The following is a 20263-nucleotide window of genomic DNA, read 5'->3' as shown; positions in this document are numbered from 1 at the left end:
ATCCTAATCATTTTTATATGCTACAAAGTTAGTAAGACGACTAACCTAAATTAACCGAAAGCTTAATTTGCCGTCCTATAAGAAGATAAATAACATTTAATTAATGAGTGAAATAGGCTATTTTTAAATTAAAGAAAAGATTGTAGATGTATCATGTTTAGCCTACCATTATATCCATTACTATATTTACAACGCAAAATAATTAAAACAATATCTCTATTAATATAATATCCAAAGCGAATTTTAAATAACACGCACTATTAAGAAATATAACGCAATGTAGCAATATAATATCAAATGAAGACATTTATACATCGAAAATAACATAACGTGAAACAATACAACACCAAAAGAAAAATCTAATTAACAGGTCAACGAAAAACATTACGCACGTCAAACTACAGAGAAAATAAAAAACAAATACAAATTATATTTTCGTCCAATTGTAATAGCTTACAGATCCGGAACGATAATGAAAATGAAACTCTTAAAAATGTATATCAAAATATGCATCCTAAATATTCTATTCTCAAACGACATTATTTCTGTTAAAAAGAGGCATAGTCTGTATCTAATAAGAATAGCAGGAAAAGCCAGCATATGTCGCGAATAAACCTGTATCTTCTCCCTCCAAAGTGTTGGTGTGTTTCCACCAGAAGATTTTCTTGTGTATAAAAGCGGAGGATTAATTTGTCTTCAATAAACTGAAGGCAGTGACGATTCGAGCCGTGATTGGACGAGCTGCTCTCAAACCCTCCCTTTATAATTTCACAGGAGTGAGTTCGGAGTCTTAAACACACCAACACAGCTAGGACACACACTTAAGAGCATCGTGCACTTTCTAACCCTTGTTGCAAACAGAGAAAAGACACCGCAAGTGGATACAAGAGGTTTGCTGAACTACTGATCCGTGCGTATGGACTTTTAATTGCTGACTTGCAAGGGGTTTGACTTTTTTTTGGTCGCAATTGAAAACAGAAGCCGATGATTTAACTGCCCGACTTTGTGCATGTGCTCCACGCACAAATAAAAAGCTATTTTTTTGTTTCATAATCCCCCTTTTTTTCCTCTAAATAGTGCACTTTCTTCTCTAAAATTGGCTCCTGTACAAACAGCCGCGTTGGATCCCTCGGGTTACTGCGAGACTCCGGTGTACAACCCGGATCTCTGTCCAAATATGATCGCCGCCCAGGCCAAGCTGGTGTATCATCTCAATAAATACTACAACGAGAAATGCCAATCTCGGAAGGCGGCCATCTCCAAGACCATCCGGGAGGTGTGCAAGGTGGTCTCAGATGTCCTGAAGGAGGTGGAGGTCCAGGAGCCCCGCTTTATCAGCTCCTTAAACGAAATGGATAACCGCTTCGAAGGGCTTGAGGTCATCTCCCCTACAGAATTCGAGGTGGTCCTGTATCTGAACCAGATGGGGGTCTTCAACTTCGTGGACGATGGCTCTCTGCCGGGCTGCGCCGTGCTCAAGCTAAGCGACGGGCGGAAGAGAAGCATGTCCCTCTGGGTCGAGTTCATCACGGCTTCGGGATACCTGTCCGCGCGCAAGATCCGCTCCAGGTTCCAGACGCTCGTGGCGCAGGCGGTGGATAAGTGCAGCTACAGGGACGTGGTTAAAATGGTCGCAGACACCAGCGAGGTGAAATTGCGCATCAGAGACAGATACGTGGTTCAGATCACCCCCGCGTTCAAGTGCACCGGCATATGGCCGCGCAGCGCTGCCCACTGGCCGCTGCCGCACATCCCGTGGCCTGGTCCGAACCGGGTGGCAGAAGTCAAAGCCGAAGGTTTCAATCTCTTATCGAAGGAGTGTTACTCGTTGAACGGGAAGCAGAGCTCGGCGGAGAGCGATGCCTGGGTGTTGCAGTTCGCCGAAGCGGAGAACCGCCTGCTCCTGGGAGGGTGCAGGAAGAAATGCTTGTCCCTGCTCAAGACGTTGCGCGACCGTCACCTTGAACTTCCCGGGCAGCCTCTCAACAACTACCACATGAAAACTCTTGTGTCTTACGAGTGCGAAAAACACCCGCGCGAGTCGGACTGGGACGAGAACTGCCTCGGGGATCGACTGAACGGGATTTTATTGCAGCTCATTTCGTGCTTGCAGTGTAGGAGATGCCCCCATTATTTCCTGCCAAACCTAGACCTTTTCCAAGGAAAGCCACACTCGGCCCTTGAAAACGCTGCCAAACAGACTTGGCGACTGGCGAGAGAAATTCTAACCAACCCTAAAAGCCTGGAGAAACTCTGAGGTAAAAAATAAACGGCATGTTTGTGAATAGGAGGTCTGCCTGATCAAAGTTCTGAGGCCTAGACGATGCTAATCAGGAACTCTTCCACAAAATGGTCACTGTTGAAATCAACCCACGTTGTTTTTGTTGTAAAAAAATATTTTAGAGAGCTCCGTTTAAAAATACTTCACGTGACATTACTGTCTTAAGGAGGGAGCAAATTGTATCAACAATCAAAATGAATGGTTACCTGTCAGTATTAGCTACTGTTTCTTTCTTTTCTTTTTACGAGCAACACGTTTTACCCAAACAAAGCTACGTGACAGAATACAACTTGTACATTTTATATTGTAAATAGACACATTTGTAGATTGTGAATCCGGTGGTCTGCAGTTGTGAATGTTGTTCTGTGACACGTAAATAGAAGTATAATTTCACCTGTTTTAACATTCGCTTGGATTATTTCTGAACAGAGAAAGAAGAAGAAAATACATTTAGACCTGCATCAGCGATTTAATCTATTGTCAATGGCAAAATTATCAAGTTTACATTTTGATGGTACTATTTCCTAAACATTCCATACGTTTACTTGAATTCTTATTTAAAGTATATTCGACCGTTTTGTTTGTACCTTGCTTACATGATAAAAGGCTGAAATTGAAAATATATATATGAAAAAATATACCTGAAAATAATGCACTTGAAATACACTGGAATATAACATTTTGTGATTTGACTTTTTTTATATCTGTCTCTGAGTTTATTTAAAGAGTTAATAAAAACAAATTAATATTTGTGTCCAAATAATGATTCATGATGCATAAATATTGCAGTGTAAGAATAAGCACGATATTTGGGGATCTTTAAGCATCTGGATCTTCGGCATAAAAATGACACGATGTAGCCTGGTTATTACAAAATATTTTAAAAAGCGGGGAAAACACCAAAACAGAAAATAAGAAAGAACATTTCTTCCTGTGAACAGTTACTGTTGAAATAAGAACAAATATGAACTGATATGCATTGCAGAAATGGGATAAAAATCTCTCATGACAGTTCTACACATCAGAAATGCACCCCTTCATTTATACATGTTACAATAATGCCATTTTAACTTACAACTTTTTGACTATATTTCCTTCATTCAATGTTTTCCATGTAATTCATGACAAAAGTGAGGCCCGCCGATTTACGCGATTATGAGTTTTAAACGCGCAAGCTTTGGTTCATTTTACATTGGCTATATTTGTACATAAATCATCATCGTAACTGATATTTGGTCATGAATGCAGGTCTAGTAAAAACTACATGTATTCAAAGCCTTTTTAAAACAAAATCGAGAATAGCCTTTGCGCTTGGCCTCAGGGGGCATCCAATGCATGGGCCTCGATTTAGAAAAAGGCAATTTTTAACGTATTAAATAATTGATGGTTTTAATAAAGCTGTAAGAGTGTTAAACACTATGATATTTTATTTTATTCCATGTCATTAGGAGTGCGATTCTGCTTGGTATTTTCACGCGCACACACTTGCAAATACATAACACAAATGCAACCTACTTTGGCATCGATGCGTCTGAAGGCTGGGTCATCTCCATCCACTTCAAAATAGATTTCCGTGGTAGTGATAGAGAGAGTCCCACGAACTACAGTGACCGGGGCAATAAGCTGGGCCGGGGTGCTCAAAACAACAGGGCCTATAACAAGGAAACAGATTTTTATTTTCACAGGGGAAAAAATGTAGCCTCTCTCAAGGCAGTCAACAACAAACAATGCGTAATGCAAGTTAGTAGCTGATTTATACACCACCATACACATACATTAAACAATATTGTGACATTTCGAATGTGTTTGTAATATTTTCAAGCATGTCTTTTCGAATACAATTTTGTAGACTTGGACACGATGGTGACAGCCTATGGCGTGATCATGCGAAATAAATCTTATTCAAAATAATATCGATTTACACCAAAAAATAATTTAGTTTAGTAAAATGTTTTAGTCATATTTTGTTCTTATCTAACCAAAAGGTAAATATGATGCAGAGTTTTACACAAACACGCGCATGAAAATGAAATGAGGAAAATATGTAAATTGTTTCAGTAGTAATTACGCGATCAGTCCTCTAAACTGAAGCATTGGCTATATGAAATTATATCAAGAAAAAAATCCCTTCAATTATTTTATTAGGTAAGCATTTCTATGAGGCCTAACGGCAATAATTTCACAGTCACTTTCTTTCATTATTTTTCTACAAAACAAATCATATGTGAGTGATACGCATTTATGCGCTTCCTAATCAAATCAATCCTTGAAATTCCCTTTTGATGATATGAAACCTGTAAAATTGACCTTACAAACATTATTAAAATATTTACAGACGTTTTGACCTCCGGTCAGATGACTAGGATCTAATCCCAAGTGCGCTCTCTCTCTCGCTCTCTCTCTAATTTTTTCTCTTTGACCAGTCCTCTGTCTTTTATTAGTTCACCCCTGTATAGCCCACGGGTCCATCCTGGATGTGAGGAGAGGCTCTTGAAATTGGGATATTTATCGATCCCCCTGAACTCCAAAGAGCCACTTTAACGTCTCATCAATCTTAATCTGCTCTCCTCGGCTAATTATGCCCGATACTGTTGCAAGATTACAAGTGGATTTGGGTTTCAATTCCCAGAGCACTCCTTTATGCTCTCCCCGACCGCTCGTAGAAACCAAAGCCGCTCTGCCTCCTTTTGTACCAGCTATAACGCCATTGCGCTTTCCAGTAAATATTACAAACGTGATCAGTTTTCAATTAAGTAGCCTATATTAAGATATTACGATAAAAACTATTTGTGTAGCAACAAAGCAGCACTATACATCGAAGACATAGCCGGAAAATAAACGAAAAGCTGCTTACGATACGAAGATTTTACGCGAAATAAATGAATACACATAAATAAATATTCTTGAGTAGACTTAGAATGAAAATTGAGTAGCAGATGAATGAAACCATAAGTAGCCTATCCTCTTTACTGCCCTCAACTCAACACCTAGCCTATTATTCCAAATAACCTACTAGGCCTATGTTGTTAAGAGGAAATAGGCCTTTTCCATTTATTTTTTTCTAATCAAATCTCACTTATGAGAAGTTATGTTGAACGAATAAACATTTTGTTCGATCGCAAATAACTTGACAAGGCAACATGGCTTCACCTGTGAAAAGCTAGTGAACCCTTTAATCCGAATCATGCCCCTCTCATAACACGTTTAATAGAGAAAGAGGCAATTGGAACTTGGCCTATAGCCTAAAGGGACACTTGTGAATCCAGACAATACAGCATTAATCCAATGCTCAGAGAGGATTAGCGCTAAAACCTCAAGAGACTTTTAAAAAAATGGGATCAAACAAAAATACGTTCATATTACATAATCAGAGCGATCAGGTTTCACATACTACTCTCATCTGCTGCTGGGACCGTTATAGCTACTATTGTGTACGACATACGACATTTATTTAGCTATGTTTTTTATAAATATTAGCTAGATATCCCCCCAAAATAATGAAAAGGCTAACAAAATAAAATTGCTATTCGTAATAGTAATAATAATAATAATGACATTTTTCCCTTTAAGTCTATGTGATTAATTTGTGTTGCTGATGTTCTAGTGATGTAGTGTTGATTTCGAGCACTAGTGAGGATTAGCAGATTATCATGTTGGAATGACACAGGTGCAGTAAGAGCTGATGTCACTGGAGTGTGGTGAGACAAAGGCATGCTGGGAAAATAGATGATGTTTTCTCTCTCTGTGAGCCACTTCAGGGGGGCTAATACGAATATGAAAATTAGACAATTATTTTGTTTGACAGTACAAATATGAAATATATCAATAGGCCAGTAAAGCCCTCTGGTAAAATATGGTGGTAATATCATGCTAATATGTAAACACACACACACACATTTGTTTTAATTAAAATGTAAATTTTTTGGTGTGAAAGAGAAAAGGTATGAGAGAGTATCTAGTTACATCACACCTATTCTGTCTATGTTTAGCAGTGGGTGTAAATACACTCATGACAGATCCTGTACTCTGATTGGCTACAGGCGAACTGAGCCCCTCCCATTGGCTGTGAGAAGGCTGTTGTTGATTGGCCTGTTGTTTACACTGTGCTCATTAGCACTAGCATTAGCTTGTAGGCCTGCTGTCAAAATAGAAACAGTGCACACACAGCATACTGACACAGATGGCACAGCTCCCCTTGTGGTGATGATACACAACTCAGATAACAGAGTAATAAAACATACACCCAATACAAGCATAAACACACATTTTTGAAACTAAATGCTGGAAAAAAATGATTGTCACTAAAATAGGCCTACTTGTCGTGAGTCATAAATATAAACTGAAAGAAACAAATTTGGGCATTTTCATCCACAAATACTGCACAAACTAACAGTGGCATGTAATTAAAGGTTTACACTGATTATTAGGCTAGTTGCCTTTAAAATAATCAGCACTCTAAAGGATTGTAGCATTTCATTTTAAGTGATGGATACAAAATCAGTGCATTTGATGCTTAATATTAATCCGTTTGATGGTACTCATTTAACATTTCAGGAATTTATAAGCTGTGCCAGGATTTATGATTGATTGCATTCCAGTAAAATTACTTTTAACATAGATGGTAGAAAAAGAACAGCAGGAACACAGCAGTCTGCATTCCTGCTTTGCGAATTGGCTACAATTGGTGGGAACATATTAGAGGTAATTGAAGCAATCCTGATTTATATCTGATGAAGGAATTCCTACAGAGTCAAAAAAGTATGGCATGAAGAACTGCTTATAAATTGTGAATGAGTTTAAATAGGTTGTGTGCTGGGAACTTTAATAACATGATCAGCATGCATACGACACTTCAGATAGTAAAGAAAATAAATAGATAAATTATGCCATTGGATTTTCTACAGACACATAAATATCTCACCATTCATTTTTAACCTTCAATGACTAATGAAGGTCTGCAGAGCGAGTGGAGGGGTATTAATAACATGCCTCATATTCACAATACATATATCATATATAACATCTTCCAATGTAGAGCTGATAAAAATGTAACAAGTTAACAAAGCACTGCTAGCACCGAGAGACAGCCAGTCAGTAATAATTCTGTTATTATTGTTGCTGAGAATAATGGAAATCCAAGTGATTTAAAAAAAATAAAAATAAAAATAAAATAAGTGAATAGACATCATAATAAAACAGTGATTAGGCCATTTTAGTTAAAAAGGAAAAATCATCAGACTATCATTATTAGCAAATAAAATTTTGGAAAAGGTATGTAACTATAAATAATGAACTCATCTATATTGATCTTGATTGCCTCCTGATTGTTGAATAATATTTGCTTTAATTCTATAATAATTATATTTAATTCATTTGATTCAATGTAATATTAGTGGTTTTGAAAGGGTTAATATCTCTTTAAAAAACCAAACCTGCCTCTGGAAATAAAAACCCGGGGACAGAAACTTGCTGTGAGAGAAAAAGAAGAGGAGAAATACAAATTTAAAATTTGGTTTTACTATAGACTTAAAAAAATAAATAAATAAACATTCAGCAGAAAAAAAAAGTAACACTGTCCAGAGCAATACTTAACCCTACACACTGCCACAAAAACATAAACACAGTCCTAACACAAAGTAGCCACACTAACTACACTGGTCTGCCTCTAGATTGACAGGTAAGATATATTTATATATCTGTTCTATGTCAAATTCTGTCATTCTGACAAAATGCCACACTTAAGCTATGCATAAATAAATAAATGCTACCAAATGTGGAACTATGCAGACATTTCAGATGAAGTGCCTCTGGCAGGGCTTCTCTGTGCAGGTAAACCTACAGGTATGTATGAATATGACTTTATAATTTCAAAAATATGTTTAATCCAAACTCATGTGGCACATAGAACCTTTAAACCTGAGGACTGAAGGAAAGTGTCATGTCATGAAACTGATGTGTATGGCTTACTTATGTATGCTGAATGGAGAACCGTCTCTTCCATACAGATTGCACTGTGTTTTGTGTATAGGTTGACTCACCAGCCAAGTTGTCCACCTCTTTCTCCTGCAGCAGACTGACAGCATCATCGTCCCCCTCCAGCATCAGCTCTGTCTCAGGGCTCTGGCTGACCAACGCCTGGCCCCGGAAGCCCTTCCTCCCTCTCAGGGCCTCGTCTTCCTCAGGGCCTGCAGAGAGACAAGAGTGATGAAAATGGACATTATTTGTACTTAAGCACATTTGAGAATCACAAGGCATAAAAACACATTAAATATACATATACAAATACAAACATAAAAATGATACTGTGCAGTTTTTTCATATTATATTATAAATATTTGGTAGGTTTTTTATTATTATTATTGTTATGTTTTTTTATTTTAATGGTCTGATTTCTTGGCCAGGTTTTTGTGTATCTTCAAATGAATCTTAGAAGGATTTGAGTCCACAGAAAATCAATAAGCCACGACAGATACATAGATTATGGTCGAGCAACGTAGGAACTTAGTTTATTTATTTATTTTTAAAGGCCCGTTCACAAAAAAATTATAATGATGAAGATAACTAACAATAAATATATTCCTGTAATGACAACTCTCAGAGTTTAGCATGGCAATGTACATCATGACAATGTTAATGCGTTTTGGTAATGTGTTTGGCAGAATAGATCTGCTACACTGCTGCGGGAGAGCAAATACCAAAACTTGCTACTCCAAATCCATCCACATACGTGCGGCTGTGAGCATTTAAAAAATACTGCTGCTGCACATATAACATATATATGAAATAATCCCCATATATAACATACATGAAATCCCCCCGTAGCAGATCTATACAGGTGGAGCTGGGGAAGGTGAAGGGTTTCTGAAGCGTGCTGCAACTGCTACAGCAAGCACTAGCCAAGTATTTGAAGGATTGAGCAGTAAACTCATTGGCTGCTGATATGAAAAGAAACCAATCATCTGTGCCATGTGAATAATTATGTCATTATATCAGATTAAGTTAGACCATATCAGAACTGTACCATCTAGAGTTTCATGAAAAGAAGTTTCCGAATGTGATTCCAAAGAAATTGTTTCTCTGTTGGGTTATAGTTGTGGTGTGGAATCTGTTATTCTTTTAGATTTAGGAAGATTTTTAAAACTATATCTTTATCATTGTTGTTACAGTTAACAGTTCCTTTGTGTGAACAAGCCTAAATACTTTATTTCTGGGACTACAGCCCTTGCTATAGGAACAAACTCTCTTTGGAATGAGTATCAGCAATGATGTCAAATGTGTAACACTTTTTATTTCAAAATCCTGACTGGAACCACAGGCAAACTATAACGTTTTACTCTACACAGTTTAATTCTCCCTTAAAGAGACACATGATAAAGCAAGTGTAGACCCGTCTACATTTCAAAGTTTATTAGGCATAAAGCAATCCGCTCTCTAAATCCGGACGGGAACGAGATTGAACCGACAACGCAATTAAGCAACTGCTGATACCACCAAAGCTCATCACGCAGCCTTATCAGAGGAAAAAAAAAATGATGCAAAAAAGTCTGTAGCCACCTTTTTTGTTATCGAACAAAAAAGATCATTCATCAGTTTTAATTACTAAATAAAAGAGAGAAAAATGGCAATCAGGCCTGACACACGTCACTGCACACTGGATTCGTCTTGCATAAGGTCAGATTTGCCTGAGACACCAGAACAGAGAGATTCTGTGGGGAAAAAAAAGGGAATAAGAAACGCTTATCAGAAATAGAAAGTGTCTGACACCCTTTTGACGTGTTTCTTTTCAGTGCAGCGTTTAAAATGTTCCCTAGACTCCCATGGGGTTCATGTACCTTGTCTCAAAGCGGTCACGTTCGAATGTTGTCAACACCACTACACAGACGAAGAAGGAAAAAGAGAAGCAGAGAGAGGGAAAAAAAATAAAATAACATAGCGGGCTTCCTGCTCTGTCTCATATCTCAGGAGCTTTCATCAGAGCCAAGGAAGAAGTGGGACCGCTTTTCGGAAATAGGGAGCGTGTAACATTTAGAGGCACAGAGCCAGCGAGCAGTCATGGATCAAAGCAGACGGAGGGAAACTTAAGACCGTAATTCTGTAAACCGTCATTATGCCTGCATTAAAGCAGGGAGAGCTGATGGAGCTGAGCTCCAGTCTTGACTGGCAAGATAAAGTTTAGGACCTCAGTGCAATGCAGACAAAATAAACCAGGCAGATTTTGACAAGAAAATGATCCTGAGCAAATGGGGAGAGTTTGAGGGGGAAAAAGTGAGTTTAAAAAAAAGTATTTAGATTTAGGATGTTTTACACAAGAAGGCCACAAGAAGGAAAACAAACCTGTGCATTCATAAAGTCCCAGGTGACCTGGTCACTGCATATCGTCAGTTGCTGTATTTGTTGCTAACTTGTAGATGTTTCGAGTTCTGCTAGGCCCTAGTAATAGCTACAAACATTATTGGCGCTAATATATCATTCCAAGTTCACAGTGAATCAATTTTATATCAATAAAAAAAAGATTGAATGTTAATTAAACCACTGGATAATGCATCATATCAAAGAATAACATTAATCAACGTGCTCAAAACCATTATGGTCATCCATCTGTGCCACCAGGCTATTTGTGTTCACAATTAATTTTCATTCATTCAAAACATAAATCAAGACGCATTTTTTAATGTTGTCTATGTATATGGTCACAAAATAAACATTTTCTGAAAATGTACTCACCTTCAGACCATTCAGGATGTCAAAAATGTTGTTTCTTCATCAGAAACATTTGGAGAAATTTAGCATTATATCACTTGCTCACCAAGGGATCCTCTGAAGTGAATGGGTGCCGTCAGAATGAGAGTCCAAGCAGCTGATAAAAATATAATGGACTCATTAAATAACATCTTGTGAAGTAAAAAGTTGTGCCTTTGTATATGTGTATATATATATATAAACAATGTATGCATTTTAATGTTAAATCATTGTTTCTGGCCAAAACATAGGTCCACAATCCACTGTTGTCCTTTCATATCAAAATTCACAGGCACATTTGTTTAAAACTGTTTCGGACTGTTCTATGATCTGTGCATATTTCTCTCCTGATTCAGATTAGATTACTTTTTTCTTAGAGACATCAATATTATGGATAGAGGACTCGTATTTTAGCCGGGGGGGGGGGGGGGGGGGGATAATGTGAAGATGAAAATATCTTTTTGCTGGATTTGTTTAATACAAACATGCAGTCACGTTGTTAACTTTTGTGATTTTTTTATCAGCTGTTTGGACTCTCATTCTTATGGCACTCATTTACTGCAGAGCAGGTGATGTAATGCTTAATTTCTTCCAATCTGTTCCAATGCAGCAACAAACTGGCTCTGGGAGTAAAATTTCAGCAAATTTTCCTTTTTGGGTGAACTCTTCCTTTAAACCTTTCCCTGTGTTACTCTAACTAGTATAAACATGCAGCACATAATGATATTGAGTAAAATAGTCTGATTTTATATTGAATGAATTACTGCATATTTTCCTTTATTCTGCGCATCGTGGATACCTTTTTTCTACCAAACACACTGTAATGGATTCTACCATCAAAAAAAAATACAAATGCAGTACTGCCACATAAAGTTAAGTTAGGAACTTGGCTATAATTATGTTCCTACCTTTTGGAACATCCTTCACATCGGGAGCGCTATGAATCAAAAACTCACTAGCTTCTGGAACACAGTGATGCATGTTCCTATTTTGAGCAATGACACCGCTACAGAAGCTTCCTGTTTTTTTCTCTTAAATGGCAAGCCTTTGATAGAAAGCCTACATGGCCACATATCATATGTGAGATATCTAGTAACACAGATGATCATTTGTCAGTCTTAGGAATGAGGCTTGATGGGAACTCGAGATCGCTACAACTCAGACTCAAAAGAACCCCTCGCTTGTATTGCCAACCACCTCGTTTATCGGCACCCCCGAAGCTCGCTCACTGGACTCCTGTGAGCCATCACGGCCAACAGTGTGGCTATTCAAGCCCAGCACGGTTTACCCGCTCTGCCATCAGAGGGTTTATGTTACCCAGGGCACAAATTTGGCATGACGCAGCAGGGTTGAGAAAGACCAGGTGATGGCTGGTCTGCCAGTCGTGGTGGGACTTGAATGATGTTCTTCGCTAAAAGCTTGGATCTGATCCATACAGCTGAGGTACGGGGAGCTGTCATTGACTGACTGACATACGTGTAGAATAACAAACAAATCAAAATGTGCTGAAGTAGATGTAGCTCTAAACTTATATCCAATGACTAGCACAATATGATGAAAACCAAATATTTGAAGTGGGCTCAAAATAGCTCCTTCAGCGGCGCAAAACTGTTACTTGATGAGTAACTTGGGGTTTTGAAGGCTTCGAAAAAGGAAAGAAAGTTTGCAATTCAATTCTGTCATTCCATCACTATGTGACTTCTTCAACACACTGAACTCTTTACTTGGCCTTTTCTTTCAAAAGTCACATCAAACGAAAAACTGCGCAGAGCTTGTGGCAAAAGGAATTTTACAGTTTGTGAGAGCAGCTCCCAAGGTGGAAATATTTAAGTGCTCGGTAGTTTTACTGTTCAAGTTTTTTCAGGCTTCAAACAGACTTTCATTTAGTCGGTTATTGTTGCTCAGAGTCCATGTTTTATTTATGGTTGGAGTATTTGCCTTGCACTTTTATTGCCCCACTTGAGTCATGCGCACTTGTAGCCTTAAATGAAAGAGAAAAAAATTTTGGAAAAAAAAAAAAAAATATATATATATATATATATATATATATATATATATATATATATATATATATATATATATATATATATATATATATATAAAGAATGACACAATATACCATTTAAGCAGTAATTGCATCTGATGTATCTTTCCATTCTGGGATTGACAGATGAGATGCCTTTTGTAAAAATACACAATGTCAAGTAACAGTACTAAGACGGAAAAAGGGATTGTGGGACATGTAGATCTATGTCTCTGCAGTTGACTGATATATAATAACTCAAACAAAATGTTGCACATGTGCCATAAGTGCATTCGCACACAAACAATGTGGCAAAGTGGGCTTGCTGCGCTCGTCGATCAAACGACAGGAATTCTGCAGTCAGCTTTGGAAAAAGGAACCCAACTTCGTAAAGCGAAACCGGAGACCCATGCAAAGTTTTTGTTATGGTTTTACTCATGTGAGAAGCATTTGGTATCACACATACAGACCCAATATGGCTGATTACAAGACCCACATGGAATCTATATGCACAGAATTTCACAGACAGCTCTGCAGCTTTAGAATTAGAACGCCTGCGTGTTTAAATATTTGGGCTAATTTGATTAGACTTTCACATGCTAATTAAAGGAAACTTTGCTGAGACAATAAATCCTGCAATAGCGCTGCATTTTGCCTTCAAACTTGCAGATTACTTTTTTAAAGTCACTAGTAAAGTAACACATACATACTTTAAAATTTACAAGAAAAGAGTTACTTTTGCCCCCATTTATTGACTGACACCTTTTCTGTAATGCATTACTTTTCATAAAACTAAGTAACGTAATTAGTTACTTTTTTATGACGTAACGCAATATTGTAATCCATTAATTTTAAAAGTAACTTTCCCCAACACTGGACATAAGTATACCAAAATTCATCAATTCACTGGTTAATGATGAATTGAACAGCGCTGCATTTTGACTTTGAACTTGCAGCACTTACATTTATTGGAGTTTAATGATAACATTAGATATTTCCATCCCCACATTTAAGACCTTTTAAAATATTAATTATGAGTTCTGTTGACCTTACATTTGAATTTAAGGCATTTTAAGAACCTGTGGGGATGTTTTGGTGAGGCACTTACAATGGAAGTGAATGGGGAATTTTTTAAAAGCACTTATTTATTTTTATTTTTACAGTTGTTTTATGGTTTTAGGCATTGTCATGACAACAAAAACTGTACAAATAGGCAAGCAATTTATTTTCACACTAAAATCACGTTAACTGTTTACCTATTGTGGTTATACAATGTAAATAGTGAGCATTTTAACGTCTTGGCCCCAATTACTTCCATTGTAAGCTTCTCACATTTCTGCTTTTCTTAAGCAAACAGAGGGACAAGTCGGTATTAACTTTTGTGGTAATCAACATCTTTGTCGATTTACTTCTATTGAACTTGTATTGAATTATTTTCGCCTTTTTTGTTGCTCTTTCACTCTTTCTCTTATAACAAGCTATAAGGATCTCTGTCCGGAGGGGTTCATTGGGTCAGGGCAGAGCTGCTCACCTGAAAATGAGACTGCAAGGACACTCGGAGGTAGAACAGGCTGTTAAAGAGCAGGATCAATATTAACCTGACTTCCATTTCATGCTTGCCCAATTCCAATCAGCTAACAATATACTCAGCCACTCGTGAATAAGGGAGAAGGTACAGTATCAAAGCCCGAGACCCGCATGTAACACGCTCACTATTTTGTCAGCATGTCTAACAGACTAAACTGAGCCATTTTAAAGCAAAATTTCCCACAAACATATGCAAAGGTACCTGGGAATGAGGCACAGAGCAGTACGGTTTATCAAATGCCTATCCAACATAGTCAGCCGTTTGAGGTCCCATTAAATTCAGGCCGTTCCTCTATTTTCAGTGATTGAAGATTGTATTACAGCCACAGAAAACACATTAAATTACCATGAATCAAATATAATGATGTTGTTTCTAGGGCAGTTAGAAAAATTTTCGAATGAACCTGAGGCATATTTCATGTCCACCCATGTCATTTCGCACGAGAAGAAATTTGAAATATTGCTAAAACGCCACGTACGTTCTAACGCAGACAAGCTCTATGAAAATATGTCATTGTGAATAAAAACAAGCCCCATATGCAGTGACTGCTGTCCACCGCCAGTGTTCTGACATTTGAGAGCAGTCATTTTTCAATCTCTTTGGTTTCTGGCAAAAAATAATGGAAACTTATATGTACCCTTAACAGTTAATTCATTCAAATCACCTACGTTAACTCAACGTACCTCGACCGCCAGTCACAAAAGCAGCTGTAAACCTCCACTACTGCCAGTTCAGCAAAGCACAGAGCTACTGACTTTTACATTTTCTTAAATGGATGATTTATATACCTTATGCAATGTACATATGTTCAGAGTTACGTATTAGAACTTTCATTCTAGTGAAATAAAGAGTACTTTTAAATACAAAGGACATTATTAAATTTTTTTTAAACATATATTTTATTTTTAGTATAAACATATACTGCATTATTTATTTTTTCTTTTAATTTATTTTTAATTTATTAAATTCCATTACATTTATAAGCTTGTATTTATCTTAATAGCTTAGAACTGTTCTGCTGGTTTATGAAAACAGTCCCTCCGTTTATATAAAACCCATCTAGAGAAGTCGTTCTTTGCTCTCCCTCTCTCTCAGTCTCTCTCTATGGCATTGTGGGGGCAACATCTGACTACAGGCAATCCCTTTCACATGACAATCTTATGCATTATTCCACTCATTAAGGACTGGGAGAAGCCTGGGGACCTCAACAATTCCTCAATCACAGTGGCCCCAGACACCAGACCGCAGGTCCACAGAGACGCACTGACAACTTACCAAGGACAGGCAGAAAAAGAAGCCGGGCCAGAGGAATACTGCAGCAGTGTGAGCTTCTGAGAAATGCATGAGATATACTGGGTAATACGTTTGAAAGACAGTGTGGATTTGATATGGTGGCAAAATGGGGGAAAAAAGTCTGTTGTGACATGAGCAGGGGCCACCTGCAGGTCAAGGAACAGCTGGCATGTGTATGTACGAGTGTGCATGTGTGTGTTCTGGCTCTGACACACAGGCCATCTGACATGGCCTCAAAACAGTTGGGCACAAAAGGCCAGACACGTAGATAGACACAATATTACTACATAACAAGTCACAGAAGGCACTTTAAAATGACATAAGCAGTGTTAGGGGTAACACGAGCAATCAGATTGCTTTTTCAAGTACAACCCGAATTCCGGAAAAGTTGGGATGTTTTTTTTTTTTTATTTGAATAAAATGAAAACTAAAAGACTTTCAAATCACATGAGCCAATATTTTATTCACAATAGAACATAGATAACATAAATGTTTAAACTGAGAAACTTTACAATTTTCTGCACAAAACGAGCTCATTTCAAACTTGATGCCTGCTACAGGTCTCAAAATAGACCTGTTTGTTTACCATGGTGTAGCATCTCCTCTTCATTTCAAAACAGTTTGAAGATGTCTGGGCATAGAGGTTATGAGTTTTGATGTTGGAATTTGGTCCCATTCTTGCCTGATATAGGTTTGCAGCTGCTGAAGAGTTTGTGGTCGTCTTTGACGTAATGATGCGCCAAATGTTCTCTGTAGGTGAAAGATCTGGACTGCAGGCAGGCCAATTCAGCACCCAGACTCTTCTACTATGAAGCCACGCTGTTGTAATAGCTGCAGTATGTGGTTTTGCATTCTCCTGCTGAAATACACAAGGCCTTCCCTGAAATAGACGTCATCTGGAGGGGAGCATATGTTGCTCTAAAACCTTTATATACCTTTCAGCATTCATAGTGTCTTCCAAAACATGCAAGCTGCCCATACCGTATGCACTTATGCACCCCCATACTATCAGAGATGCTGGCTTTTGAACTGAACGCTGATAACACGCTGGAAGGTCTCCCTCCTCTTTAGCCCGGAGGACATGGCGTCCATGATTTCCAACAAGAATGTCAAATTTGGACTCGTCTGACCATAGAACACTTTTCCACTTTGAAACAGTCCATTTTAAATGAGCCTTGGCCCACAGGACACAACGGCACTTCTGGACCATGTTCACATTTGGCTTCCTTTTTGCATGATAGAGCTTTAGTTGGCATCTGCAGATGGCAAGGCGAATTGTGTTTAGCGACAGTGGTTTCTGGAAGTATTCCTGGGCCCATTTAGTAATGTCAATGACAGAATCATGCTGATGAGTGATGCAGTGTCATCTGAGGGCCCAAAGACCACAGACATCCATCAAAGGTCTTCAGCCTTGTCCCTTACGCACAGATATTTCTCCAGTTTCTCTGAATCTTTTGATGATGTTATGCACTGCAGATGATGAGATTGCAAAGATTTGCAATTTGACGTTAAGGAACGTTGTTTTTAAAGTATTCCACAATCTTTTTACACACTCTTTCACAGATTGGAGAGCCTCTGCCTCTCTAAGACATCCCTTTTATAGCTAATAATATTACAGAACTGATGTCAATTAACTTAATTAGTTGCTAGATGTTCTCCCAGCTGAATCTTTTCAAAATTCCTTGCTTTTCATCCCTTTGTTTCCCCCGTGCTAACTTTTTTTAGACCTGTAGCAGGCATCAAATTTGAAATGAGCTCATTTAGTGGACAAAAGTGTCATATTTCTCCAAGTAAACATTTGTTATGTTCTCTATGTTCTATTGTGAATAAAATATTTGCTCATGTGATTTGAAAGTCTTTTAGTTTTCATTTTATTCAAATTTAAAAACCGTCTCAACATTTCCGGAATTCGGGTTGTAACTACTAAAGTAATGTATTACTTTTAAACGTACAAGAAAAGAGTTACTTTTTCAAATAAGTAACACAAGGTACTTTGTTTTCTCATTTATTGACTGTCACATCTTATGTAATGCATTACTTTCCATAAAAAGTAACTAAGTAACGTAATTATTTACTAACACAATATTGTAATCCATTACTTTTAAAAGTAACTTTCCCCAACACCGGACATATCCAAACCACAATTCTTCAATTCACTGGTTAATGTAAGATGTTTAGACCACAGAGTATTTTCATTACGTTAGAAAGTGCAATCTATTGTCATCCCAGGTGGCCATTAGCAGCATTTGTCAAAAAACACCATAAGTATGAGCTAATATCAAGGGTTCAATTGTGGATTTTTTTAATAAATGGGCTTATTTCTCTTGCCCCCTTGTAAGTTTCCCCATGTGTTATGTAAATAGTTACAGTAACTATTCTGTGCACTAGAGAGAAGTTGTCCCATTGTACTTGAGAATCAATAGATTTGCCCTTGTTCGGTTAATACACTCCCCCTCGTATCTTCAATTTGATGCCTGGAGGAGAAGCACCCGCAGTGGTTAATAGTATTGAACCGTTTCGCTTTTAAAGCCTCTGTTGCGAGACACAGTGCCAAATCAACAGCCGTGCGGTGCACAACGCTGCAAGATCAAATGGGTCAATGAGGAAAAATATTTGAGTGCAAAAGGCAGAAACAGTAAAAAAAAAAAAAAGAAAAAAAAAGCACAGCGTGCAATTTTCCTCTCAACAATGTGTGCCGTTAGGACATAAAAACCTGCCATAAAGCCCTCTTGCCATGTTCAATTGACAAGGCTCATAAATATACAACCTATAAAGCTGACAACGAACTGTTTCTCAGCTCCGAGAATATTAGTTGTGTCCAAGAGTTGATTATAATTCGCATATGTGTATCCCATTTGGTGAACAATGATGTCATTGTATGAAATGAACGCAATTTAGGGATAATGAGCTAGACTGACAGAGTCCAGCAACATTTTTGATTGGCAGTTGGCAGAATTACTGACCGTAGTCCTCCAGCGATTTGCACGTGATGTCCAAGTGGGTGGAGCCAAAGGGGTTTCGGATGAATCTCCGCCTCCTCCGGAGGTCATCCTCCCAGTAATCCAGATGCCAGAAGTCATGCAGCTGACTGGAAAAGGGGAAAAGACAGGAACTCCTGTTAGGAATCAGAAAAAAAACAAACATGTTGGAAAGCTAAAATTAAAGCACTGAATATCATTTTATATGGTGAAACAAGCCCTGCTTTCTACAGGGCACATCATACTTTGGCACATTAATATATTATCACTCATTTTGTTAAAAATACATTCACAGATGTGAAGCATTACAACAGAAACACATCAGACACACATGGAAACCCATTTTCGCCAGATTAGAAAAAAATAATAATAATGCTTTGGTAAATCACATAAAACTCATAATAACATTGAGTGGAAAAAAATGACATGAAAAGTTGGAATTGTGACAATAAGCCAAGGTTATGAGATACTAAGACATAATTATGAGATAAAAAGCCAGACATATGACATACTAGGCATAATATGACACACGCAAAAAAACAATTACGAGACAATAAGTCATAATTATAGCATAAAATGTCTTAATTATGGCCCACTACATATTAATTATGAGATAAAAGTCTAAATTTTGACATACAAAAATTGAAATTATGACTGTTTTAATTATGACATAAAGGCTAATACTAAGATACTAAGTCTGAATTATGATATAAAAGTCAAACTTATGACACTACACATTAATTATGAGCTAAATCTTCAAACTATAACATGAAAAGGTGAAATAATTAGGGTTTATCAAAGCATGTTTTTTATTTCTTTCATGTGGGAGAAATGGGCATCCACAGACACACACAAAGAAAGCACTTAAATTTATATAGCAGTGTAATACTCTACATACAATGCTACGGTGAATTGCATTTTGGAGGGCACCCAAACCAAAGGTTACACATGAGGGAGATGATATCTGGTAAAATATAGCTAATTCATGAAGTTCATTAGAGCTCCAGAAATCCAGACACGCTTTTGGCACAAAACAGAAGCAACACAAATAAATAACAGCAAGTCCCATTAACAAATACTGTATCAAATTACAAGCATAAATGGCACAGCTTGCCTCCTTTTTACTGTGTTTTTTAACAAGTCTTGTAAATCAGAGGTAGGACCCTCTTTGCAGCCTGAGAGGGGTTTTAATGATGCTGGGGTCTCAGCATAGCCACACCCCAGGCCAATAAAACAGGGACCCCCTCCCTCTGCATATGTGCAGCTGTGATTAAAATAACGTGCTGAAATATTCATTGAAATGATTCCCAGGGCCCTGGAGCAAGCTGCAGAAAATTGCATTTTTATTCATTATTAATAAC

The 20263-nt window shown here is 37.7% G+C and overlaps 2 protein-coding genes across 4 annotated transcripts in view; one reads left to right on the top strand and one right to left on the bottom strand.

Moving 5' to 3' along the window:
• LOC306854604 (neurobeachin-like) overlaps positions 1–20263 on the bottom strand; it is a gene marked incomplete at its 5' end in the record, with an annotated part of 285564 nt that overhangs the window by 80366 nt on the left and 184935 nt on the right. For 2 of the 3 annotated variants that reach the window (XM_079392763.1, XM_079392764.1), the window contains 3 exons: positions 3797–3933; positions 8320–8466; positions 18888–19012. In XM_079392763.1, the coding sequence (XP_079248889.1) occupies positions 3797–3933; positions 8320–8466; positions 18888–19012 (409 nt within the window). Of the gene's footprint in view, positions 1–3796; positions 3934–7717; positions 7751–8319; positions 8467–18887; positions 19013–20263 lie in introns of all 3 variants that reach the window. The other variant, XM_079392762.1, reaches the window with a different exon arrangement.
• On the top strand, positions 803–3693 carry LOC306854001 (putative nucleotidyltransferase MAB21L1). The gene has a single exon (XM_079391774.1). It carries the CDS (start codon positions 1178–1180, stop codon positions 2255–2257), a length of 1080 nt encoding a protein of 359 aa, XP_079247900.1. The 5' UTR covers positions 803–1177; the 3' UTR covers positions 2258–3693.

Source organism: Barbus barbus, assembly GCF_936440315.1.
Source record: "Barbus barbus genome assembly, chromosome: 34".
NCBI classification, from domain to species: domain Eukaryota; kingdom Metazoa; phylum Chordata; class Actinopteri; order Cypriniformes; family Cyprinidae; genus Barbus; species Barbus barbus.
Note: the sequence above shows the minus strand (reverse complement) of the source record. Positions and strands in the feature narration are given on the sequence as shown.